Source organism: Eschrichtius robustus, chromosome 3, assembly GCF_028021215.1.
Source record: "Eschrichtius robustus isolate mEscRob2 chromosome 3, mEscRob2.pri, whole genome shotgun sequence".
Lineage (NCBI taxonomy): Eukaryota > Metazoa > Chordata > Mammalia > Artiodactyla > Eschrichtiidae > Eschrichtius > Eschrichtius robustus.
This window is the reverse complement of record NC_090826.1, coordinates 48078244-48106005: the sequence shown is the minus strand read 5'-3', so window position 1 is coordinate 48106005 and position 27762 is coordinate 48078244. Positions and strand designations below refer to the sequence as shown.

At 36.7% G+C, this 27762-nt stretch overlaps 1 protein-coding gene across 4 annotated transcripts in view; it reads right to left on the bottom strand.

The window, feature by feature from the left end:
- PRKAA2 (protein kinase AMP-activated catalytic subunit alpha 2) overlaps positions 1–27762 on the bottom strand; it is a 59445-nt gene that overhangs the window by 13178 nt on the left and 18505 nt on the right. For 2 of the 4 annotated variants that reach the window (XR_011073393.1, XM_068537983.1), the window contains exons 2-6: positions 13657–13798; positions 3695–3788; positions 2970–3114; positions 1643–1730; positions 5–229 (exon numbers count right to left, since the gene is read on the bottom strand). Coding sequence is in view for 3 of the 4 variants with exons in the window: in XM_068537983.1 (XP_068394084.1) it covers positions 5–229; positions 1643–1730; positions 2970–3114; positions 3695–3788; positions 13657–13798 (694 nt within the window). In the remaining variant the exon portion in view is untranslated. Of the gene's footprint in view, positions 1–4; positions 230–1642; positions 1731–2969; positions 3115–3694; positions 3789–13656; positions 13799–27561; positions 27622–27762 lie in introns of those variants that run through there. The other 2 variants (XM_068537985.1, XM_068537986.1) reach the window with 2 other exon arrangements.

Sequence of the window (27762 nt, the reverse complement as noted above, 5' to 3'; positions counted from 1 at the left end):
TCACCTTATGTCTTTGATAGTTGCTCGTTTCAGGGGGTCAACCTGTAGCATATGCATCAGGAGAGTGGCAACGGAGCGATTGAGATATTCTGGGATATAGAATACGCCCCCTCGGATCTTCTTAAACAACGTAGGCACATGCTCATCGTCAAACGGGAGGGTGCCACAGAGAAGAGCGTACAAAATAACACCGCAGCTCCAGATATCAACTTCAGGACCCGCGTACAACCTAGGGGAAAAGATGAGAACACACACCTGAAATGCAAGTGCCACTTCCCATCCACGTGTACCCTGTTTCTACATGTCCCTATATACACAGTATAGACTCTATATGTATTGCTTTCCAAGGTCTTTAGTAAAGTCCGTGGCTGCTCCCCAACGCTCAATGGTTGTTCCCCAGAAAGAATAAGTGGTCTAACCAAATACTATTCAAATTTCCCAAGAGAAAATAGTATTTTTACTTTTTTGACACAAACTAAACTGAAGTTACTAATCGACTAAAAAATATGAAACTTTCTATGGTTGATTTTTGACAGAAACATCGAAGTGGATGACCAGAAACTTGAAGAAAAGCAATACTATATAGTGTATAGGCTAAATCTTCTTACCATAAAGCTATTAAAAGAAAATGCATATATAATAGAATGTTTATGCCTGGCACACCTATTTTAAAGAATATTTGAAATAGTAAAGTACCTAACTAGTCCTACTACAATCTCTTTCACAGTATTCATGCTGTATCACATTATCCTGGGTACCTACTACTTTCATTCTAACCACTTGGTAGCCCCTGGGACTAAGATTACCTTTATCCAGAAAACCTATGCCTAGAATGTTATTCCTTTTTCCTCTCACCTTTCTACATTATTAAGATTCCCCTGATAGCACATTACCAAACTCAAACCTAAGTCTGAGGTAACAAAGTAGATCTCTACAATTCCAATTAAAAAAATACACGCCATTTCAATAAAAATTGCTGTCCATTATTTACATTGTTTGCTGTATAGTCCAAACTGCTATATCTGCAATAATACCTTTTCTTTATTTTCTCTCATAGAATTCTGTAAACTTTTAAAATCAGACATTGGTCACCATAGAAGACTTGAATTTATCACTGCAATCTGTATAAACATTTAAAAAATGTACCAATGAGTAAGTTACATGAATAATTACAGAGTCTTCTCTTGCGCAATTAACTTCATGAAATGACAATACTGTCCCCCCAGAAAACCTCATTCTTCTAAAGACAAAACATAAAAATAATACTCTGTATGCTTTATAAAAGAGTACATACAGAATTATTAAAGGACTGTGTCTGAGAAGAAATAATGACACTAGCTTAAATGCAGCAAATGCTTGCTCTCCTAGATGCAATTTTCTAAAATGAAAAAAAGAAATCAAGTTTTTTTTTCAATTTTTAGTGGAAAAACTCCTTAAATACATTCATAACAAAATCGAAATCAAATGTTTTAAAAAATTGTTTAATATAAGTAATCTCTCTTCAACAATAGAAAAATTAAAGGGACAATATGTTTCTATTATGTTAAAAATCGTATCTTCCAAAGAGAATATATTATAGTTAAATGTTATCAGAATGAACAAAGCATTACAAAAAGCTTACTCTTCACTGATATATTATTACCTGCCTGAGATGACTTCAGGTGCTGCATAATTTGGGGAGCCACAACTAGTTCGCAGAAATTCACCATCTGACATCATATTAGATAATCCTGAAAATAAGAGTAATATGTTTACCTGGTGCTACATATGTTTAAAACTAAATATAGATAAATGCATAAGGAAAAACGTCAAGTCTGTAATGCCTCACATATCATAATGTTTATTTTAAAAAGCAGTAGAAAGCATCTGTTGGACTAGAAAGACTCCATTTCAGAGTGCTCATACATGACAAAAAAGCCAAAGCACACCATGCCTAAGATCGAAATTAAACTCCTTTTCTAAATAAGAATGTTGATTCACTTCACAAATATGAGGTTATTCTAAATTATATGAACTTTTCCAAACATAAAAGCATCAAAATATTATTTACCCACTTCTGCAAATGAAAGAAAATAGAGACTACTATTACTTTTTTATACTCTGCTTTCAAAGGCATTTTTAAAAATCTCTAAGTAGAAATCAGATAGGCTCCAACTTATAAACATTACGTTCCAAAAGTTTTTAATTTGGAAAGCTTTAATTCAACATAGAAAAATATTCCATTGAACCAGAAATCTAGTTGAACTACAGCACTAAATGAGCTTTGTGATTTAGAGAAGGAAGAGAAATAGGAAAATGACTTTCCTGGCTTTTAGATTAAAGACAAGGTACGGACAAAAATTTTAAATAAGTAATGCTGAACTCTGATACCTTTTCATCTCTTTCTGTAATCTCTCACTTTCTAATCCTTTCCTCTACTATGGCACCCTATCCAAGTATGTTTATCCCAGAAAGTGTTTGGTGCATAAAAATTACATTTTACTCTCTTATTTTACCACCAACAAAAACTCCTATTCTTCTACCAAGTTGTTACATGTTACCCATAGTCCACTGACATTCCTCCTCGATCAATTCAGAAGGACTACAACGCTCCAAAACTGCGTGCCAATTTTCATGTACCTCCATTTAAGTGCATTTATCAGGGAAAGTGCCCATACTTTCATTAGATTTTCAAAGGAGTTTGTGGCCCTCACAGAAAAACAGTTAAGTCTCATTTCCTCAGGAAGCAATGCAGATTGAGTGGATTTACCTTGACGCAAGCCCTCTGAATGTCTCTAGAAATACTTGCATTTTTAAAAAGTGGTTTTAAATGAATAGAGCAAGCGAGTGTGCAGACTGCCCAACTAATCCCTTTTCACGGTATAGGATTTACATCAATGAAGTTGAAAGTTCTTAGTTCATTAAGAGTTGGTACTGACACACTTGCAAAGGCAGCTAGCACACTTCTAAACAACCCTGGAGTTACATACCAAAATCAGCTATCTTGGCATTCATGTGTGCATCCAATAGCACGTTCTCTGGTTTCAGGTCTCGATGAACGACCATATGCCTGTGACAGTAATCCACGGCAGACAGAATCTGCTGAAAGAGGCGCCTGGCTTCCATCTCTTCAACCTATCAGGTATAAAAGAAACTGCACTAAGAACATTTGGGACATCGACATAGCAAAAGTTTTAGTTTCATAATCAGCCTAAATATAACTGAGTACGCTAATCAGAACTGTGCTAGAATTCTCAACAAATGAGACAAACAAGCCAAAAACTTCCATTCAAGCTCAACATGTCAATCAACAGGTTTTTCTTTGCTGCTAGGCAGTTCATTTTCAATTAATATTACTAAGTGTGCACAATGTTTCAGGGAATCAACAAGTAAAACATAATCTAAAACAGAACTTACGTGAAATTGCAAAGAAAAGGAAATAACTGAAGCTTCAACATGATGTTATGGAACGGATTTTTCATTTTGAAAAGCATAGGCTTTTCGCGTTGGCAATTAAGTGGAATATATTTCCTAAAATCAGTATTTCATAAGGTGTACTTTTTAAGGAAAAATATATCTAATACTCTGTATGTTTAGTTAGACATTATTACAGAAGCAACCCCGACTCTGAAGATACCTTTGTGGTTTGCTATTTCTCACTACTTTCTTCTTTTTTAGCTTAAGGGCTTATTGTACTAAACAGCATGTTACTCACCCGGCCATGTTTACAGATGTAGTCAAATAATTCACCACCAGACACATATTCCATTACCATAAAAAAATCTGTTGGAGTGCTGATCACTTGGTATCTTTTTTGTAAATGAAAAAATTTAATAAAAAATGTTACTTTAACCAGAATCAACCTAGTACATCCATTCTTGCTATAAATTGGTATTCCAGTATTCTACAATATTTTAAGATGGCAGCAAATTATGTAAGGCTATCAAAATAATCACAGAGCTGTAAACACGAAGCTTCACAAAACTCAATTACTTCCTAGGGCTTATAGACTTCCCTTCAGATCCCCCCTTTCACGTTTACAAAATCCTTCATTCCTCAACAACTAAATTAAGCATCAATTTTTCCATTTAAACAAAAATTTGTTTGTAGTCTATAGAGATGAGGTAGCTTATATTTAAACATAAGTGAAAAATATTCTTGGAAAGGTAAAATGATACCAAAAGGGATACAAATCAGCAAAATCTATAAAGTAGACAAATGGTCCTTTCCTCAAAAACTGAAATGCAAAAAAAGGGAGGGGAAGGTATAGATTAAAAGCAAATCAAGAGACATATTGACCAATTATACTGTATAGACTTGTTTTCTTTCATTCCAGTTCAAACAAACCAACTTAAAAAAAAACCATTTATGAAACAATCAAGAAAATCTGAATACAGACTGGATGGTTCATAATATTCTAACTGTTTAGGTGTGATACTGAACTGTGCTTGTTTTATTAAAATAGAGCCTTTAAATTACCACAGTAGATACTGAAGAATTTATAGACTAAAAAAACATACTATTTGGGATTTGCTTCAAAATAATTTGGGGTGGGAAAAGTAGGAGGAAGCAGATAAAACAATACACTAATAACTGTTGAAGCTGAATGACAGATAAATGAGGCTTCATCACCTTACTGTTGTGTTCATTATGAAATTTCCATAATAAAAAATCAAATAGATGTATGTATTTACGTATGTGTGTGTGTTTATGTGTGTGAAAATATACATGTACGTTTTCTAGGCACTCAAAGCTGAGCACATAAAACAATAAAGAACCTTAGCTCTATTTGACAAAATAAAATTTTTCCTAAAAAACTACAACTTCCACATACACACACAATTGTGTCAGAGTTTTGAAAACTTTAAAAACAAGTTAATATAACACTAATGTTTTAAATGAAGGTTGCATTTAACACATATAAAAGAAAAACTGTTCTACTCTGCTTTATTTATAAAGAATTATTTATAATCTGGTTGATCATGAGCAATATCTAATTTACACTGAGTTGCTATTTAAAGCCGCTAAGTGTAGCTGGCAGTTCTGCATGGCTTAAAGGCACCCAGTGGAAGGCACAAGCAGGGGCTGAGAAGTGGCCCAGATGCCCCCCTGTAGAAAGTATGCCTTGACACAGGATATGCCAGAAGCAGGGGAACATTTTGGTAATTAGTCCACCCAGATGGGGCACCTTTTATTATTAAGGTGCAAAAAAGAGAGTATGTTCTAAATGGCGGTTCTGGTTACTAGTCTTCATAAAAGAGGAGGGAAAAAATGACCAGGAAGTTGGTGACATAACTATATACTATATATTTTAAAAGAGGACACATCATGTATAAATTAAACACTTGCAAAATGTAAAATATTAACCTAACACTGTAAATCAACTATGCTTCAATTAAAAAAAGAATTAGAAAAAAGTAAAAATTAAAGCTGTAGTATTGAAAATGATTACAGACTTTCAGAAGAAATATTTATAATAGCCATCGTTAGTCTTTGGGATGAAAAATGACAAGGTACCCCACTTTACACAGAATAAACTAATATAACTGGCAAATAAGGTTGAGTCTACTTCAAATGAACTGCGAAAAGGGAATCTTCCCTGAGAACTCGAGGAAAAAAATGGTTCTATAAAAGCAATCCTAACAGGCAGCAAACTCTAATTGAATAAAATGAATAGTGAGGAACAGAAGCACCCACTGTGTCACTTCACTGTAGGCTGATCTGATTCAGTAACAGAATTCTCAGTCACTTTTCTGCTTTGTACATCTTTGGGGTAAAAGAGAAAAGTGATGCAATTCTAATAAATTTAGTTGCTGATTCCTCCGAGTATATTGCAGTCTTCAGTAAATACTGTTGGATCCAGAGGCTTGATCAGATTTCAGTTTGATTTTAATTTTCTTCTTAAAGACTAGATGGTGGTATGTGTTTCCAGCCACAGGTGTAGGATATCTGTCTCTTTTTTGAGATATTAGCAGCCATTACTGATCACAGCCTAGATTTTATTAACTCACAATGAAATTTTAAATGCTGGCCAATTTCCAGAGTCTAGTAATGAACTATGGTCTAAAGGAAATCCTTCCTCAAAAACCCCACTGTCTCTGAAGGGCAGGCCACCAGATTACACTACCCAATACCTTTTCTTGTTATAGTCATCAACCAACCTCACTATCAACTCCCTCTCATTTTGACTTAATGTCTCTTTCCCCACTGCTAATGCTGTCATCATTCCGGGTAAACAAAATATCCATATAGATGATCTGCCCAATATATGCCCTCTAACTTCCTTGACTCCTCAGTTCTAACTCTCTTTTCCTCTACCACACACAATGACTCATTCCATGATCATATACTGTCTAAGACTAACTCCTCCAATTATGCACTGGATTCCTCTGCCCCACCTACTAAAGGACTTGGTTTCTACAATTAGCTCTTCCTCCTCAGCCTCATCTTACTCAATATTCAGCAGTATAGGAACAGTTAATAATCTCTCTTTCTTCAAACACATTTTCCCCTTGGCTTCAAGATGCCAAATTCTCTTGGTTTTTCTCCAACCATTTTAACTGTTCACTTTCATTCTCCTTTGCTGGTTCCTCCTCATCTCCCAGACATCTTAACATCATACTGCCATAGAGATCAATCCCTAGAATTCTTATTTATTTATATGCACATCCTTGGTGACATCATCTAGTCTTTGGGCCTTAAATATCTTAAATACCATCTATACGCTGATGACTTCCAAATTTATCTCTGGTTTATACCTCTCCCCTTAACTTCAGACTCACATATCAAATAACCTACTTGCATCTCTACTTGGATGCATAATAAACATTTCAACTTCAAAAAAAACAAAATCGAATTCTTGATACCTAACATCCCACTTCAAACTTGTTCCTCCTACAGTCTTTTCCATTTCAATTAATGGCAACTCCATTTTTTAATTTGCCCACGCCAGCTAACCTTGGAGTCATCCTTGACTTCTCTCCTTTCACAACCTACATCTAATCTGTCAGCAAACGCTGTTCTTTATCTTGAAAATATATACAAAATATGCTTACTTAACACCCTCCACACTATGCTCTATTCCAAGCCACCATCTCTTTTAATCAGAATACTGCAATTGATCCCTAACTGATTTCCCTGCTTCAGCGTAAGTCAGGTCACATCACACCTCCGGATAAAACTTGCCAATGGCTTCTCTTTTACTCAGAGTTAAAAGCCAAAGCTCTTACAGTGGTCTAGTATATCCTACACAATCTGGCTCCCCTTTATGTCTCTGACCACATCTCTTACTCCAATTCCCCCTAGATCACTCTGCTACTATGATCTACCTACTATTGCCTGTAGCAATTTCCACCTCCGAGCCTTTGTATGTGCTGTTCTCACCATCTGTTATTTCCCCCCTCCAGATATCTGCATGCATATCCCCTCTCCTCTTCACTGCCTAACATACAACATATTTTACTGACATAGCATTTATTGTCTATCTCTTCAACGCCACCCACTACACACACACACACACACAAAATACACACACACAAATATGAGCTTCATAATAGCAGAAATTTTGTTGTCATCTTTTTGTTTGCTGGTGTATCCCCAGTACCTAAATGGTACCATTTGTTGAATGAATGGATCAACAAGCTAACACTCTGGCCTTATTTTCCTCCATATCCCTATACATACTCTGTGCATGAGACAAACCAGACTGTTTGTTCCCACCACACCATGTTCTTTACACTTTCATTCTTTTGCTTTGCTGTCCTCCTAGAATCATCAGGACCTTGTTCACATTTACTTCCTTATACATGCAGTAAGTAAGCACTGAACACCTAGTGCTGTACTAGGTGCTGGAGAGATAAAGATAGTATTGGACATCTCCACTTGGATATCTAATGGGATTCTCAACTTAGGACAGCCAAAGCAGACCACTAATGTCCACCTGTACCCCAATATGGTTCTCCTCCATTCTTCGTATCTCAGAACATGGTATCATGATCAACACCTAGTTTTTCAAGCCAAAACCCAAAATCCCAGTTGCTCAGGCAAAAAAATAAAAGTGGGGGGAGGGTCCTCACTCCCTTTCTTTTCCTCAGTAATTTATTAGTTTTACCTCCAAAATATACATTGAATTGACAGATTTACCTCCAGCTAGATCAGTGTTGTCAGATACAACTTTCTGCAAGGATGGCAATATTTTATATCTTCTCTGTCTAATACGATAGCCACTAGTCACATGTGGCTATTAAGCACTTGAAATGTGGATAGTGTGACCAGATAACCAAAATTTTTAATTCATTTAATTTAAATTTATGTCACATATGGCTAGTGGCTACTGTATTGGACAGCACAAATCTATACCACCTCTTGGCTAAAGCCACCATTCATCTGTCAGCTGGACCATAGCAACAGCTTCCTAACTGGTCTCTCTGCTTCCACGTCTGCCTCTGTATCCGTTCCACACTATGGTCATATCATGTCACTCCCCCAGCTCTCTGAAAGCTTCCCATTTTGAACAGAATCCAAAATCAGCAAGGTCTTCAAGATTCTATGATATGTGGTCCATGTCTACTCTTTGACCTCATGAACTACCTCTCTTTCCGTCATTCACTCCACTCCAGACATTATAGCAATCTTCTTTTTCCTATAATACTCGAACATTGTTTCAACCTCAGCAACTCTGAGGTTGCTGGTCCCCTTGCTTTAAAAACACTCTGAGGCTTCCCTGGTGGCACAGTGGTTAAGAATCTGCCTGCCAATGCAGGGGACACGGGTTCGAGCCCTGGTCTGGGAAGATCCCACATGCCGCGGAGCAACTAGGCCCGTGAGCCACAACTACTGAGCCTGCGCGTCTGGAGCCTGTGCTCCGCAACAGTGAGAGGCCCGCGCACCGCGATGAAGAGTGGCCCCCACTTGCCGCAACTAGAGAAAGCCCTCGCACAGAAACGAAGACCCAACACAGCCAAAAATAAATAAATAAATAAATAAATAATAAAAATAAAGGAATTCCTTAAAAAAAAAAACAACAAAAAAACACTCTGTCCCCAGATTTTCAAATGGCTAGATCTTTATCATCCTTTAGGTCTTAGCTCAAACCTTACCTCTCAGTGAAGCTTTCCTAACAACCCAATCTAAATTAGCACCTCCTCTTTCCTCGTCACACCCTAGGACAGCACCCTGTTTCACTCTCCTCATAGCACTTATCAGTGCCTAAAATAGTCTGGTTAATTTGTTTACTTACTATCGAGAACTGCTAGATACCCCTAGAACATAAACTCCACAAGGGCAGAGATGCTGTCTTTTACCACTGTACCCCCAATGCCTTACAACAGTACCTATCAGATACTAGGTGCCCAATAAAAATTTGCTGAATAAAAGAAACAACAAAGCTTCTGCTCCTAAAGAATTCAGTCTCGTGGCGATACTAATAAGAAAATGACCAATTACAATATAATGCCCAGGACTTTGGAAAAGCTGAAATTCTGGGTGCTCCAGGACCGAGAGGATGAAACCTAACCCAGTGTTAGGACTAGGGCAAAGTAGTTTTTCTAGAGGTAGTTGCATTTAAAAGCTGATATTTAAAGGACAAGCTGGAATTGGAAGCCTAGAGGAAGGGAGATATAGGTAAAGTTTTCCAAGCAGAAGCAACAGTTGAAATATAGCAAGCAAGAGAAGATGGTGACCTGACAATAAGAGCAGAGAGAAATGAACAGATTTAGGGGACACTCAAGATTAAGAGTGGCAGAACTTAATGATCAATTATATGTAAGGGGCGAGGGAAGAGGAATTAAATACGATGCCCAAGTTTTAGGCTTAGGAAGCTGTGTGAATGGTATTCTCATTCACGCACAAAAATATGTATATATGGGAGAAAAAGTTCAACTTAGTTTCAGATGACTCTGTGACTCCAGAATGGAAACACCCAATAAACAGTTCAATAAATGTGTTCAGAATTCAGAAGCAATATAGATTTGTAAATTTTTAAGATAGAGATGACAAATGACACCGTGGTAGTAGATAAGGTCATCCAAAAAGGGTTCACTAAGATTACTGTAGCTCAGAATGCTGAAATACATCAATATCTAATGGTCAGGCAGATAACAAGGGACCCATAAAAGAAAGTCTCAAGAAGAGGCAAGAATGTAAAAAGAAAATCAGAAGACTGTGGTGCCATGGAAACCTAGAGACTACAACATTTCAAGGTGGTAGTGATGAATAATGTTAAAAGCTGTCCGTAGGTCGGATAAGATAGACATTTTTAAAAGTTGGCAGGCAAAACCATCTCTATCAAATTAGAAAGTATTGATCCTTTGACCAGTTAAAATGAAGTTTCCCTAAGAACCATGGGGGAATGAAAAACAAGGACAAAAGTCATTTCAACAAATTCTAGTTCATGGGAAAGTTTGGAGTTTCCTTTCAATCCTGTTTATTCCTTTTAATTTTCTCCCAGCGGGGTTTTTTCAATTGGAATTAATAGAGAAATTGTGCAATATATAACCTTCATTCTTAGTATTTAGTTTTCAAACTTTCTTGCTTACTCTAGAAGCCCATTCTGTAGCAAGGAAACTATTCTTGGCAGTTAGTCCAAGACTGCAGAGAGAAAACAAAACCAGTAAAAGGATCAGGTCTCTCTCCCTGTTTAAATCACTAACACTGTTAGAGGCTATGTCAATAAGCTTGTTGTGTAGCAAGAATACATGGGTGCCTTTTTAAAAAAAATTCAGATCCACAATAAAAGAGGATATGTGGCAGAATGGATAAGCTCAAGGCTGGAAGCCAGAAGCTTTAAACACTAAATTCACCTCTGCCAATTACCTTCTGACCAATACTGAGAACATTCTATAACTCCTTCACAAAACAGCAAATAATTAAATAATTCTAAAACAGAATGATATAAGTAATCAAACCAAAATCAAACAATTATAAGTAATTATAGAAATGGAAGGAAGAAAACACTAGTAGTTACAACATCAAACATAAGCGTCTAAATCCTCATGACAACTGCAACTGCTTATTGACAAAATCTGATTTGTGTTTATAGGAACAGAACAGGAACTAGAACTCATACCCTAAATGGACAAAGTTTCCCTGGGATCTTTCAGGGTTGGCATTCTAAAAGTGATGAAGTCAGGAAACAAGGAAAATACAGAGATCTCTCCCTTCTCCATTCTCACTTTGGCATATGACATTTTTAGTCTGGTTTCCCAGTTTTCTCCTCTTATAGGACGTGACCACTCAGTAAGGAAGAGCAAAGAGACTTAGCTTAGAAGTCATTCAGTAACTAGAATAAAGTCATTACTAACATGGAGCTGAAGTCAGACATGAGCTGTTCCAGTTAACTGAAAATCATTCGGAATGATGAGAGGACTGGAATCAGCTTGCAGGCTGCCCATTCCTGCTTCTGGGCCAATGCACATCTAGTAGCAGGCATTGTAACAGTGAGAACACATTTAATCCTCAAACAGCACCATGGGGTTATCCCCATTTTAAAGTTAAGGAAACAAAGAATACGAGAGTGAGTAACTGAACTCATAGGTGATATTTTAATTCCTATGATAATCTTTAAAAACCTGTATATACATATTCTGGATTATCTAGAATACAGGTCCTAGATGACAACCTCATAATCAAGTACTGCCATACAATTTCAGGGGCCTCATTTCCTGTTTACGTTTATGATCAAGTGAACTTCAAATGAAGATCAAATGACACTGAAGCTTACTGTTAGAATGAAGTTTTCATCATAGTGATGTGAGAACGGAGTCATCACAGGTCACCCAATGGCACACCAAACCCAAGCAAAGCATTCTTTGAACAGTCGGTGACATATTCATGCTGTTGGTAAGATACACTGAGTGGGACCCTCATTTAACATACTAATTTGCAATGGTCCTCTAGCAATAAATGTATCTAGTTACAAAAATACTATAAATACTAGAAATATATAAATGCGTGTTCCAAATCCCAGCAATAACTGGATCAGCCATTCAGTTAAGGATTTCAAGAATGCTACTGTATTGGTTTCCTATTGTTGCCATATTTAGAACCTAGTGCTTAAAACAACACAAATGTATTCTGTATTATCTTACATAGGGGTAAGAAGTCTGATAGGGTAGAAGTCTGACACATGCCTCACTGGGCTAAAATCAAGACATAGCAGGCCGGCATTGCCTTCCGGAGGCTCTAAAAGAAATCCATTTCTTTGTGTTTTCCAACTTTTAGAGACCATCTGCAATCCTTGGCTCATGGCCCCCTTCCTCCATCTTCAAAGCCAGGCACAGCCAGTTGAGTCCTTCTCACATCCCATCACTCTGACCTTGCTTCCATCCTCAAATATCTCCCTCTGGCTTATGATCCCCTCTTCCACTTCTAAGGACCATTGTATTACACTCGGACCACCCAGATAACCCAGGAAAATCTCCCTATTTTTGTCAGCTGATTAGCAACCTTAAATCCATCTATAACCTTGGACTTCTCCTTTGCCATGTACTATAACATACTCACTGGGCATTAGGACATCTTGGGACGGGGGGGCACTATTCCCTACCACAGTTACTACGCAGCCTTGTTATTAGGTAAACAACATACCTCTAGAGGGTTATCAAGTTGTTCCCCATCAATGCTGACATCTAAAGATTACTCACTAACAAAGTTTAGGCTAAATATAACCTCTGACTATAATGACCTAGCAAACGAAGCCTCAAAGATATTAATACTACTGCTTGTCATTTCAGTTTCCTCAGTACTGGAGTAGAAATTAACAGCATGGCATTTGAAATCAGATATGAACTCAACTACTAGCTCTGCAACTTACTAGCTATTTAACCTTGGACAAGTTGTTGATCCTCTTTAGATATGCGATTTTCTTATCCATAAAATGAGGATAATAATACTCCTTATATGCTTATTGTGAGAATGAAGTGAAATTATGTACGTAAAATGCTCAATACAGTTTCTAGCCATTATCAGGTAGTCAATAAAATTAATATTTATTTTATTAAACTCTATCCAAGCTTTAAGATAAAAGTAAAGACAGTTTTCAGTGTTTAGCATATTACATTTTCACAATAAATATTAAACACAACTTCAAATGATGTAAAGGAACACTGCTGCACACTTAATGTCTAAATTTTCTATGGATCTAGTTGATTTTAAATTATTATTTATCTTTCAATTTAATTACGTAGTTTATTTATTAAACTCTTAATTTACTTATCTTCTAAATTTGTAACTTGTCTTATCCAAAAAGAAAAAAATTCATTTGCCTTCCTAAGGGCTTTACGATCAGTAATTAAAGTAATGATTGCAGTTTGGCAAATAATATTCAATACTATGGCAGATAATCTTTAATAGTAACTTTCTACCTTTTCCATAAAGAAAATATCCTGGTATGTTAATTAAAAGTGACTAGAAAATAATTATAAAAGAAATCTAGAAATAGCAAAATACTAAATGACCTTCAACATGAATATTAGCGATGATCCAATTTACAATTAGACTTTTAATTCTAAACCAGAAGTATGCAAAAAAGGAGTGATGAGGTTAAATGAATTAACACTTGCTAAATATAAATATGAAAAAATTGTATACTTATAAAAGTTTAACTAAAAATAAATAATTATTAAATATAATATTTCAAGACAGTTTCTCTTTTATATTATCAAGTGCAAAAATACTTACAGTTTGATAATATGAGGATGACGAAAGAGTTTTAGATTTTGAATTTCTCGTTTTATTTTTCCAACAACATCTAAACTGCGAATCTTCTGTCTGTTTAAAATTTTAACTGCCACCTTATGGCCTGTTAATTGATGTTCTCCAACTAGAGAAAAGAAAAAGGAAAATAACCTTGCTGTCATAGCAACATAATTATTTATTCATGCTTCCTTCCACTGTAACCCCAAACTTCTTTACTCATATATGCCACTTTGATATCATTTATTGCATAGAACAGAAGATATCTCTTTTCATGTCTGTCTCTTCTATTGGAGTATGCACTCCTTGAGGACAGAAACTATATCTTAGTCTCCTCTGTATCCTCAACACCTAGCACAGAGATGTTAATTAAATCTTTGTGGAAAGGATGACTGAATTCCATATTCTTACCTAAAAGTATAATCAAATTTGAAACATCTTTTGGATAGAATGGAATAGAATTTACTATGTTTTGTTAATCTCTTTCTTTCCCCTCTTCTGGTTAATCCAGTCATTGTATTATTGAAGAATAAATAATTGCTATAATAAACTAAAACTCATAACTAGTTTCAAAACTATTTCATCAGAAAATCCACATGTAACCCTTTTTTTTGCCTTTTCTATAAAGCTTTCCCATTTTCTCCCTATTTGATGGAATCTCTACTTCTTTCAAACCCTCACAGTGTATTTATAAAGCTCATGTGTCATTCACCATTTTGAGGCTATTATATGTATTTGTATTTTTGAAAAATCATATGACATGAGCTATTAGCTCTTACCCTCCTTGAATAAGACAGTCAGTATTCATCTGAATCTCCTAGGAAGTATATAAGCACAGTATTTTGTACATACTGGATGCATCACACTTCCTGATTTCGAACTATATTACAAAGTTATAGTAATCAAAACAGCATAGTACTGGCATAAAACCAGACATAGAGATTAATTGAATAGAATAAAGAGCCCATAAACAAACTCATGCATATAAGGTCAATTAATTTATGACAAAAGAATCAAGAATATACAATGGGGAAAAGATACTCTCTCCAATAAATGGTGTTGGGAAAATTGGATAGCCACATACAAAAGAATGAAAATAGACCCCTATCTCACACGGTACATAAAAATCAACTCAAAATGGATTAAAGACTTAAATTTAAAACCAGAAACCATAAAACTTCTAGAAGGGGGTAAGCTCCTTGACATTAGTCTTAGCAATGATTTTTTGGGACTTGACAACAAAAGCAAAGGCAACAAAAGCAAATAAAAACAAGTGGGACTAAATCAAACTAAAAAGCTTCTGCACAGCAAAAGAAAACATCAACAAAATGAAAAGGCAACCTACTGAATGGAAGAAAATATTTGCAAATTATATACCTGATAAAGGGTTAATACCCAAAATATATACATTACTTAACAACTTAATAGCAAAAAACCAAACAATCTGATTTCAAAAATGGACAGAGAAACTGAATAAACCTCTTGCCAAAGAAGGTATACAAATGGCCAAGTACACAAAATCATCAGGTAATCATCACTAACCATCAGGTAGATGCAAATCAAAACCACCACCACAATGAGCTATCACCTCACACCCGTCAGAATGGCTGTCATTAAAACTGAAAAGATAACAAGTGTTGGTGAAGATGTGGAGAAAGGGGAACCCTTGTGCACTGTTGATGGGAATGTACATTGATGTAACCACTATGTAAAACAGTGTGGAGGTTCCTCAAAAAATAAAAAATAGAACTACCATATGATCCAGCAATCCCACTTCTGGATACTTAAAAGGAAATAAAAACAGGATATCAAAGAAATATCTACACTGGCATGTTCATTGCAGCATTATTCACAAAAGCAAAGATATGGAAACTACCTCAGTGTCCATGAACATATGAATGAATGAATAAAGACGATGTGGTGTGCATATTCCCTCTTTCTCTCTCTCTCTCTCTCACGTACACACACACACACACACACACACACACACAGTGCAATATATTATTAGGTCATGAGAAAGAAAGAAATCCTATTTTCAACATGGATGGACCTTGAGGGTATTATGCTAAGTGAAATAAGCCAGATAAAGAAATACTACATGAGATCCAGTTATATGTGGGATATCAAAGAAAAAAAGTCAAACTCATAGAAACAGAGAGTAGAAAAGTGGTTGCTAGGAGCTGGGGGATGAGGGAAATAAGAAGAAGTGGGTAAAAGGGCACAAACTTTCAGTTCTAAGATGAATAAGATATGAGGATCTAATGTAAAACATCACCATGATGAACACTTTAAATACCTTATAATTTTGTCAATTATACCCCAATAAAGCTGAATCTTTAAGTTTTTTTCAAATCATTGCTTCGTCTATGATATCTGAAGAAATAACACACTCATTTATCTTTATAAAAAAAAAATTCTTTATGAAGAAATTTTTCCTCGTGAAGCAATGGCAAACAAATGGCATCGATGGAATTGGGGGAGGATCAAGATGGCAAAGGAGTAGGACAGGGAGCTCACCTTCCCCCACAAAAACATTAAAAGCACATCTACAAGTGGAATGATTCATAGAGAAAATCTACTGAACACTGGCAGAGACCTCAGACTTCCGCAAGGGCAAGAAAACCTCCATGTAACCATATAGGACAAAGGAAAAAGAAAAAGAAAGGAATTGGGACAGGGCCTGAACCCCAGGAAGGGAGCTGTGAAGGAAGAAAGGTTTATGCACCTTGGTGAGTACCCTCACCAGTGTGGAGATCAGCCTGGATGGAGGGGGAGCTTTGGAGCCTAGGAGGAGACTGCAACAACCGGTTTGTGGAAGGCAAAATGGAGAGTAACGAGCACAGAAGGTTGTCACTGCCACCCTGTGCTCCCCAGCCTTAGACGCTTGCCTGTCAGTGTGGGTGGGGGCTGGGTGCTGAAGCTCAGCTTTCAGAGGTCAGACCCAGGAAGAGGACCAGGGTTGGATGTGCAGAGACAGCCTAAAGAGGCTGGACTGTGGCAACTGAGGGGGTACTCAGAAGAAAGCAGAGCCCACTGGAGAGGCAAGGTGCCATTATTTGGGGGTGCACGAGGAGAGAGGTGGGAACACCATAAGAGCTTCCTTCCCTGTGAGCTCTCCCAGGCAAGAGGACACCACCTACAGGAACTCTGGGGGCGGGCACAAGTTGTCACTACCATCCTGGGCTCCAGAGGAGTGCTGTCCCAGGAGTGCATGGGTAGTAGCCGCCCTCAGGAGACTGGTGAGCAGGTGCCAAGCTCTGTCCCGGGAGCGCAGGAATGGCAGCTGCCCCTAGCAGACCCGCAAGCAGGCAACAAGTCCTGCCCCCGCTCTCCCCAGAGTGCACAAGGGCCACTGCACCTGCATATGCTGTATCAAGGGGATAACAGCCAACACACGCTGAGGAAAGAGACAGCCAGAATCCAAAATAAGAGCAGCCCCTCAATCCCGGAAAAGATGGTAGAGAAGAAGAACTTGAGCTCACTTCCTCTCATGAAAACACCAAAATCACAACTTACTGCTGAACAACCATTGACAAAAGACTGTAATCTACCAAAAAAGATACTTCACATTCAAAGACAAAGAAAGAGCCACAACAAAACTGTAGGAGGGGTGCTTTCATGACATAATCAAATCCCATACCCCTGTGTAGATGACCCACAAACTAGAAAATACCTATATTGAAGAGGTTCTCCCACAAGAGTGAAAATCTTGAGCCCCCGTCAGGCTCCCCAGCCTGAGGGTCTGGCATCAGAAGGAGGAACTCCCAGACCATCTGGCTTTGAAGGCCAGTGGGGCTTGAGTGCAGGAGCTCCACAGGACTGTGGGAAACATAGACTCCACTCCTGGAGGGCTCACACAGGCTTCACATACACAGGGACCCAGCAGAAAGCAGTAACTCAATAGGAGCCAGGGCTGGACCTACCTATAAGTCTTGGAGGGTCTCCTGGGGAGTCAGGGGTTGGCTGTGGTTCACTGTGGAGGCAAGGACATTGGTGGCATAGGCCCCAGAGAATATTGATCAGTGTGAGTTCTCCCAGAGGTCGCCATTTTGGTATCAAGACCTGGCCCTACCCAACAGCCTACAGGCTTCACTGCTAGAATGCTCAGGCCAAATAACCAGCAGGATAGGAACACAGACCCACCCATCAGCAGACAGGCCAATAACACCATACTGAGCTCACAGCCATCTCTAAACACATCCCTTGACAAGGCCCTACCCACCAGAGGGACAAGACCTAGCTCCACCCACCCGTGGGCAGGAACCAGTCCCTCCCACCAAGAAGCCTGCATAAGCCCAAGGACCAACCTCATCCACCAGGGGACAGAGAGCAGAAGCAAGAGGAGCTACAATCCTGCAGCCTGTGGAACAGAAACCACAATCACACAAAGTGAGACAAAATGAGACAGCAGAGAAAAATGTTCCAGACAAAGGAACAAGATAAAAACCCACAAGAACAACTAAATGAAGTGGAAATAGGCAACCTACCTGAAAAAGAATTTAGAGTAATGATAGTAAAGATGATCCAAGATCTCAGAAAAATAATGGAGGCACAGATCGAGAAGATACAAAAGATGTTTAACAAAGAGCTAGAAGGTTTAAAGAACAAAGAAACAGAGATGAACAATACAATAACTTGAATGAAAACTACACTAGAAGAAATCAATAGCAGAATAATCAAGGCAGAAGAACGAATAAGTGAGCTGGAAGACAGAAAGGTAGAAATCACTGCCGCAGAACAGAATAAAGAAAAAATAATGAAAAGAAATGAGGACAGAGGTCTAAGAGACCTCTGGGACAATATTAAACGCACTAACATTCACATTATAGGGGTCCCAGAAGGAGAAGAGAGAGAGAAAGGGCCTGAGAAAATATTTGAAGACATTATAGCTGAAAACTACTCTAACATGAGAAAGGAAACACTCACTCAAGTCCAGGAAGTGAAGACAGTCCCATACAAGATGCTAAGACACATATTAATCAAACTGACAAAAATTAAAGCCAAAAAAAAATTTAAAAGCAACAAGGGAAAAGCAACAAACAACATACTAGTAAATCCTCATAAAGTTATCAGCTGATTTTTCAGAAGAAACCTGGCAGGCCACAAGGGAATGGGCATGATATATTCAAAGTGAAAGGGAAGAACCTACAACCAAGAATACTCTACCAGCAAGGCTCTCATTCAGATTTGACAGAGAAATCAAAATCTTTACAGACAAGCAAATGCTAAGAGAATTCAATACCACCAAACCAGCATTAAACAAACCCTAGGAACTTCTCTAGGCAGAAAATAAAAGGCCACAGCTAGAAACAAGAAAATTACAAATCACAAAGCTCATCAGTAAAGGCAAACACAAAGCAAAGGTAGGAAATCACCCACACACAAATAAGATATCAAAACCAGCAATTGTGAGAAGAGTACAAACACAGGATATTGAAAATGCACTGGAAATTAAGAGACCAACAACTCAAAACAATCTTGTACATATATAGACTGCTATATCAAAACCTCATGGGAACCACAAACCAAAAATCTACAATAGATACACATACAAAAAAGAAAAAGCAAACCAAACATAGCACAAAAGATAGACATCAAATCATAAGGGAAGAGAACAAAAAAGGAAGGGAAGAAAAAACACCTTCAAAAACAAAGCCAAATCAATTAACAAAATGGCAATAAGAACATACATATTGATAATTACCTTAAATTTAAATGGATTAACTGCTTAAACCAAAAGACAGACTGGCTGAATGGACACAAAAATAAGACCCAAATATATGCTGTTTATAAGAGACCCACTTCAGATCTAGGCACACATACAGACTGAAAGTGAGGGGATGGAAAAAGATACTCCATGCAAGTGGAAATAAAAAGAAAGCTGGAGTAGCAATACTCGTATTAGACAAAATAGACTTTAAAATAAAGACTGTTACAAGAGACAAGGAAGGACACTACATAATGATCAAGGGATCAATACAAAAAGATATAACAATTGTGAATATATATGCACTCCACATTGGAGCACCTCAATATATAAGGCAAATGCTAACAGCCATAAAAGGAGAAATCAACAGTAACACAATAATAATGGGGGACCCCACTTTCATCAATGGACAGATCATCCAGACAGAAAATCAATAGGAAACACAGGCCTTAGGTGACACATTAGACCAGATGAACTTAATTGATATTTATAGAACATTCCATTCAAAAGCAACAGAACACACTTGCTTCTCCAGTGCACATGGAACATTCTCCAGGATAGATCACATCTTTGGCCACAAATCAAGCCTTGGCAAATTTAAGAAAATTAAAGTCATATCAAGCATCTTTTCTGACCACAACACTATGAGATTAGAAATCAATTACAGGGGAAAAAGAACTGTAAAAAACAGACACATGGAGGCTAAACAACATGTTACTAAACATGTTGGATTAATACCAATGGATTACTGAAGAAATCAAAGAGGAAATTTAAAAAAATACCTAGAGACAAATGACAACAAAAACACCACAATACAAAACCTATGAGACACAGCAAAAGCAGTTCTAAGAGAGAAGTTTAGAACAACACAATCTTACCTCAGGAAACAAGAAAAATCTCAAATAAACATCCTAACCTTACACCTAAAGCAACTAAAGAAAGAAGAATAAACAAAATCCAAAGCTAGTAGAAGGAAAGAAATCATAAATATCAGAGAATAAATGAAATAGAGACCAAGAAAACAACAGAAAAGATCAATGAAATAAACCTGGTTTTTCAAAAAGATAAACAAAATTGACAAATCTTTAGCCAGACTCATCAAGAAAAAAAGATACCGGGCTCAAATCAATAAAATTAGAAATGAAAAAGGAGAAGTTACAACGGACACCACAGAAATACAAAGGATCATAAGAGACTACTACAACTATAGGCCAGTAAAATGGACAGCCTAGAAGAAATGGACAAATTCTTAGAAATACAAAACCTTCCAAAACTGAACCAAGAAGAAATAGAAAATATGAACACACCAATCACAAATACTGAAATCGAAACTGTGATTAAGAAACTTTAAACAAAAGTCCAGGACCAGATGACTTCACAGGTGAATTCTATCAAACATTTAGAAAAGAGTTAACACCTATTCTTCTGAAACTCTTCCAAACAATTGCAGAAGAAGGAACACTCCCAAGCTCATTCTATGAGGCCACCATCACCCTGATACCAAAACCAGACAAAGATATCACAAAAAAAGAAAATTACATGCCAATATCACTAATGAACATACATGCAAAAGTCCTCAAAAAACTACTATCAAACCAAATCCAACAATACATTAAAAGGATCATACATGATCATCAAGTGGGATTTATCCCAGGGATGCAAGAAATCTTCAGTATCTGCAAATCAATCACTGTGATACACCACATTAACAAACTGAAGAATAAAAACCATATGATCATCACAATAGATGCAGAAAAAGCTTTTGACAAAATTCAACACCCATTTATGATAAAAACTCTCCAGAAAGTGGGCACAGAGGGAAATTACCTCAACATAATAAAGGCCATATATGACAAACCCACAACTAACATCATTCTCAATGGTGAAAAACTGAAAGCATTCCCTCTAAGATCAGGAGCAAGACAAGAATGTCCCCTCTCACCACTATTATTTAACATAGTTTTGGAAGTCTTAGCCATGGCAATCAGAGACGAAAGAGAAATAAAAGGAATACAAATTGGAAAAGAAGAAGTAAAACTGTCATTGTTTGCAGATGACATGATACTATACATAGAAAATCCTAAAAATGCTACCAGAAAACTACTAGAGCTCCTCAAGGAATTCAGTAAAGTTGCAGTATATGAAATTAATACACAGAAATCTGTTGCATTCCTATACATTAAGAACAAAAGATCAGAAAGAAAAATTAAGGAAACAATCCCATATACCATTGCATCAAAAAGAATAAAATATCTAGGAATAAACCTACCTAAGGAGACAAAAGACCTGTACTCTGGAAACTATAAGATGCTGATGAAAGAAATCAAAGATGACACAAACAGATGGAAAGATATACCATGTTCCTGAATTGGAAGAATCAATATTGTCAAAATGACTACACTACCCAAGGCAATCTACAGATTCAGTGCAATCCCTATTAAATTACCAATGGCAATTTGCACAGAACAAGCCCCCAATTTTTTAAAATTTGTATGGAAACACAAAAGCCCCTAAATAGCCAAAGCAATCCTGAGAAAGAAAAAGGAGATAGAAGAATCAGGCCCCCTGACTTCAGACTATATTACAAAGCTATAGTAATCAAAACAGTATGGTACTGGCAAAAAAACATAAATATAGATCAATGGAACAGGGTAGAAAACCCAGAAATAAACCCATGCACCTATGGTCAATTAATCTATGACAAACGAGGCAAGAATACACAGTGGAGAAAAGCCAGTCTCTTCAATAAGTGGTGCTGGGAAAACTGGACAGCTACAAGTAAAAGAATGAAATTAGAACATTCCCTAACACCATACACAAAAATAAACGCAAAATGGATCAAAGACCTAAATGTAAGGCCAGACACTATAAAACTCTTACGAGAAAAACATAGGCAGAACACTCATTGATACAGATTGCAGCAAAATCTTCTTTGAACCATGACATACAGTAATGAAAATAAAAACAAAAATAAGCAAATGGGACCTAATTAAACTTAAAATCTTCTGCACAGCAAAGGAAACCATAAACAAAATGAAAAGACAACCCACGGAATGGGAGAAAATATTTGCAAATGATGTGATTGACAAGGGATTAATCTCCAAAATACACAAACAGCTCATGCAGCTCAAAAATGAAAAAAAAAAAAATCAAAAAATGGGCGGAAGATCTAAATAGACATTTCTCCAAAGAAGACATACAGATGGACAAAAAGCACATGAAAAGATGCTCAACATCACTAATTATCAGAGAAATGCAAATCACAACTACAATGAGGTATCACCTCACACCAGTCAGAATGGCCATCATCAAAAAGTCTACAAACAATAAATGCTGGTGAGGGTGTGGAGAAAAGGGAACCCTCTTACACTGTTGGTAGAAATGTAAATTGGTACAACCACTGTGGAGAACAGTATGGAGGTTCCTTAAAAAACAAAAATAGAACTACCATATGATCCAGCAATTCCCACTCCTAGGCATATATCTGGAGAAAACATAATTCAAAAAGATACGTGCACCCCAGTGTTCATTGCAGCACTATTTACAATAGCCAAGACATGGAAGCAAACTAAATGTCCATCGACAGAGGAATGGATAAAGATGTGGTACATGTATACAATGGAATGTTACTCAGCCACAAAGAAGAACAAAATAATGCCATTTGCAGCAACATGGATGGACCCAGAGATTATCATACAAAGTGAAGTAAGTCAGACAGAGAAAGACAAACTTCATATGATTTCACTCATCTGTGGAATCTAATTTTTTTTAAAAATGACACAAATGAACTTATGTACAAAACAGAAAAAGACAGATATCAGAAATAAACTTATGGTTTACAAAGGGGAAACATCGGCGGAAGGGATAAATCAGGAGCTTGGGATTAACATACACATACACACACTACTATATATAGATAACCAACAAGGACCTACTATATAGCACAGGGAACTCTACTCAATATTCTGTGATAACCTATATGAGAAAGGAATCTGAAAAAGAATGAACATATGTATATGTATAACTGAATCACTGTACTGTACACTTGAAACTAACACAACATTGTAAATCAATTATACTCCAATAAAATTAAAAAAAAAAGAAATGGCATCATCCCTTGAAACACTTAAGCACAATGATAAGCTAATTGGTTATCTGAGGTCAAAAGATTCAAATGCATTAAGAACACCCCCTCTTTTTGCTGAAATATACTAGCCTCTATTACCTAATAACTTATTTTTTATTTAATAATTTTTTTTTAAATTTATTTATGGCTGTGTTGGGTCTTCGTTTCTGTGTGAGGGCTTTCTCTAGTTGTGGCAAGCGGGGGCCACTCTTCATCGCGGCGCATGGGCCTCTCACTATCGCGGCCTCTCTTGTTGTGGAGCACAGGCTCCAGACGCACAGGCTCAGTAGTTGTGGCTCACAGGCCTAGTTGCTCCACGGCATGTGGGATCTTCCCAGATCAGGGCTCGAACCTGTGTCCCCTGCATCGGCAGGCAGATTCTCAACCACTGCGCCACCAGGGAAGCCCTCTATTACCTAATAACTTATTAAGTGAATTAGTACTTAGCTATAATTAATTAAATCCAGATAGTTGTCTCATAATCACATCCTACCTGAAAGCCGAATGAACATTCCTAAAAATCTTGTAATATAAACAGATTTAACACCAAGAATTTCTTTTTGTGTATTACAGCTATAACCTTTTTATGGAAGTAACAGGGAAAAAAAGGCTTGCATTCATTAATGTTTAACTAACATTCATTTATTCAATCTAAAAACATTTACTGAGCACCATTTACATGCCAGGACTGTGTTGATCAAAGACACATGTAAAGAGAGATTTAATAGGTCTCCAAGTTTTAGCAGGGAGAAGAAACATGAGCAATAAAGGAGCTAAAATCGATTCTGTATGGTAGCAAATCTGTCTGAAAACTGTTAGGGATACCTTATTTGTGAAGGGAGAACATAGATGAGAAACAAAACATTTTTAAAAACCAAGGATGGACAAATTTGCCATAATTTATCATGTATATAAGTAAATATCCAGATCAATACCTCTTTTGACAGGAGCAATAAAGAACACTCATCCATGGAACAACTATTTAATGAATGCCTACTATGGTGTATTCCATACCAAGTGCAGTTAATAGGCACTTGGGATGTAAGCAGTGAACAAATTAGTTCTGTCACACTGCTAGGTGTCCCCCAATATCTATTCCAGCCTTCCTTCCCAGACATGTGATTCCCAAATTACACTTGAGCACATGTCTACCCAGAGTAGAGACTGCATCCTAATATCTCTTGTAACTAGGTATGGCCATGTGACCTATGTTCTGGCCAATGACATGCGAGCAGAAATGTCTCTAGCAGCAGCTTCTTCATCCCTTCCTCCATCCTGAAGCCTGGAACTACCTGCTCAGACTGTTACAAGAGAGTAAAATACTATCTTGTTTAAGCTATTCTTATTTTGAAAATTCTTGTCATTCACAGCTGAATCTCAATAATACCCTATTCAGAATACTTTAAAATGCAAAATGTTTGAACTTATTTCAAATTTCCCATTTTGCTGAACTACCATCCATTAACTAATGGAAATAAACTATAATTTATAGCCCATACAATTTCTTGGATTAAAGGATTCTACAAAATTATCACTCATTAGTGGTCCATTTTGTTTTTCCCAAACTCTATTCAAATTACACAAAATACTCTCTAAAGCGATTGAAAAATCTATACTTACCCAATCTATCCTTTTAGAATTTTACATTTGATAAGGTGAAGAGTTGTTATACAGAAGAAAGAATAAAACTGTTTTATATTGTTCTAGGAGCAAAACTGGGAATAATCAATACAAATTCTTTCAACAGAGTCCTCTGCTCTACGAAGCCCCTCTCACCTCCTTTTTCACCACTCAAGCCTATACTGAAAATTAAAACATTAAAATTTTTTAATGTTACTACTGTACCCTGAGTAACTTTTTTTTCACAGGATGTGTAATGCTAACATTTATTGATTTTTCAGTTCATCTCTCAATACTAGATGGGAGGGGGCTGGAGGTCAGGTCCCCTGTAGTCTTTTTCTATTGCCAGGGTTGGCAATAAGCGGTAAGCCAAGAAAATGAGGCACAGAGAAGTTAAGAATTTGCCCACAGTCGTTCAGCTATGAAGTAGCAGGGCTGGAATTAAAACCCAGCAGCACGCACCATCCAATATTCAAAAAGAGGGAGCTCAGCCATTTGTCAAGATCACCATAAGATAAATTCCTGCATTAACTAACAGGTTGGACTAGATCAAGCCTAATTCCCCTTCCAATTCTAAGATTTTTGTAATTATATCCCCAAGGATCATTCCACACTACATCTTTTAAGGGTATAAATCTTTTAAGTCACTCTAGCCTCTTGATTTTAGTTGTCATTTTCTGGATGCTTTCCAGCTTTTCTTCATACACAAGATGCAGGACTTCTTATGGCTGTATTATGGAGTTGCAAATACATGATTGTTTTGCACAAAGACTATAATTTTTCTAATGTCCAGTATCATTCCCAATGAAGTCTAGCGTTTTTTACCACAAGCACGGACCCTATAATTTTATGAAAAATAACTTGGAACACTTCTCTTCCTATATGTTATTCCATATTAATTCATTTAAAATACTTCATTCAATTTTAATATCATAATTTAGAACAGTAATATATCTAATAAAGCAAAGAAACAATTAAATCTAATTAAGATTTATTAAAATATTTTATTAAAATCTAATTTAATAGAAATCCTTTATTAAAATCTAATAAAAGAACAATCAAAAAATAAACTATTGTGTATTTTAGGTCTAAATTATAATCTATTTATCTTTGAGGCTCAAAGAACTGTCAAAATGTCATTCTTCTGTAAAGGCTACGAACTGTATAATATGTATAATAATTTGAATTATTATATTTTTGTTATACATTATGTATAAATAATGGTATAGTCTTAATGTAATACTATACAGCAATGAGAATGAATGAATTACAACTACATGCAATGACGTGGGTAAATCTCACAAACAAAATCTCAAGTTAAATAAATGAGAGAAATATGATTATATTCCTATGAAGTTCAAAAATAGATGAAACTATTTATAATCCATGGATAGTGGTGACCTTTGGTGGGGGTGGAAGATGGAAACGTTAACTAAAATGGGACAAAGGTGGGGGGCTTTTGTGATACTGGTCATTTTTTGTGCCTTTAAGTAGTGGTTATATGTCTATGTTCAGTCTGTGAAAATTCATTGAGGATTTATGTAAGAAATCACTTAGAATGTATGTACCGCTTTACATACATGGTACAATTCAATTTAAAACGTTAAGAAAGAATGTTTGGATGACACTATATCCATACCTAGGCTATTACAAGCCAAGGGACACCATGTGTCAGCAAGCAGGGCCTTGTGTGGCACCAGCCACCCTTACTCATTTGTATCAAGAGCCTTCATTCTGGGAGTCAGGAGTGTCATCTGATGCACACATGTTCCGACCCCTACCTTCAGCAGACTCCTGCCAAAATAACACAAGCCTCCTTTCTTCTTTGCCCATGGTGAAACAAAACAGTCTCATTGCTTTTCTCCAAATTTCCTTTCCTTGAAAGTCCCTTAAAATTCTCTAAAGGACAGTTATGAACAGGAAGCAAAAGACTTCCTGTTTTGATATACCACTGATTAAAAAAGTACAATGGGCACCTTATATACAAATCTTATTTATTCCCCAGAACCCTAAAAGTAAACATTACCCCTAGTTTACAGATGAAGAAACCAGAATTAGAGAACAATGAGGAGCAAGGTTTATCTGCCTCCAACACACAAGCTCAAAACTCACATTACTTTGCCTCCCAATAACCAGGCTCTCTTGATTATAACACGTCAAGAGTGCTTACTTGCATGTTTATCCTTTTATGTCCAGCATTTCAGCTGAGAAATTAGGGCACAGTAAAGGGATGGAGTGAGAAAAATCAAGGAAGAAGAATTGCTATGTTCAGCTCAAATGCAGGCTGGGGTAGGGCTGTGGCCTTTGCTATGGATCAGATATATGAAAGATGTTCTTTAAGAACTGCCTAATTTCAAGAAAATAAAATGCAGACTGAAATAATCCCATAATACAATATGCAACATGCACTAGATTTTTACTGAGAGAACAAACTCACATATCATTGAAGACCTTCTTCTCTTAGTTGTTTTTACTCCCTGTTGGCCTGAACATTCATTTGTTCATTCATTCAATCAACAAATATCTTCTGAGGGTCTAATGTGTACTAGCCATTGCTCCAAATGCTGAAAATGCAGGTATAAATGGAACTTGTATTCTGGAGGAGAATATAAACAATAAATGAACATATAATAATGGT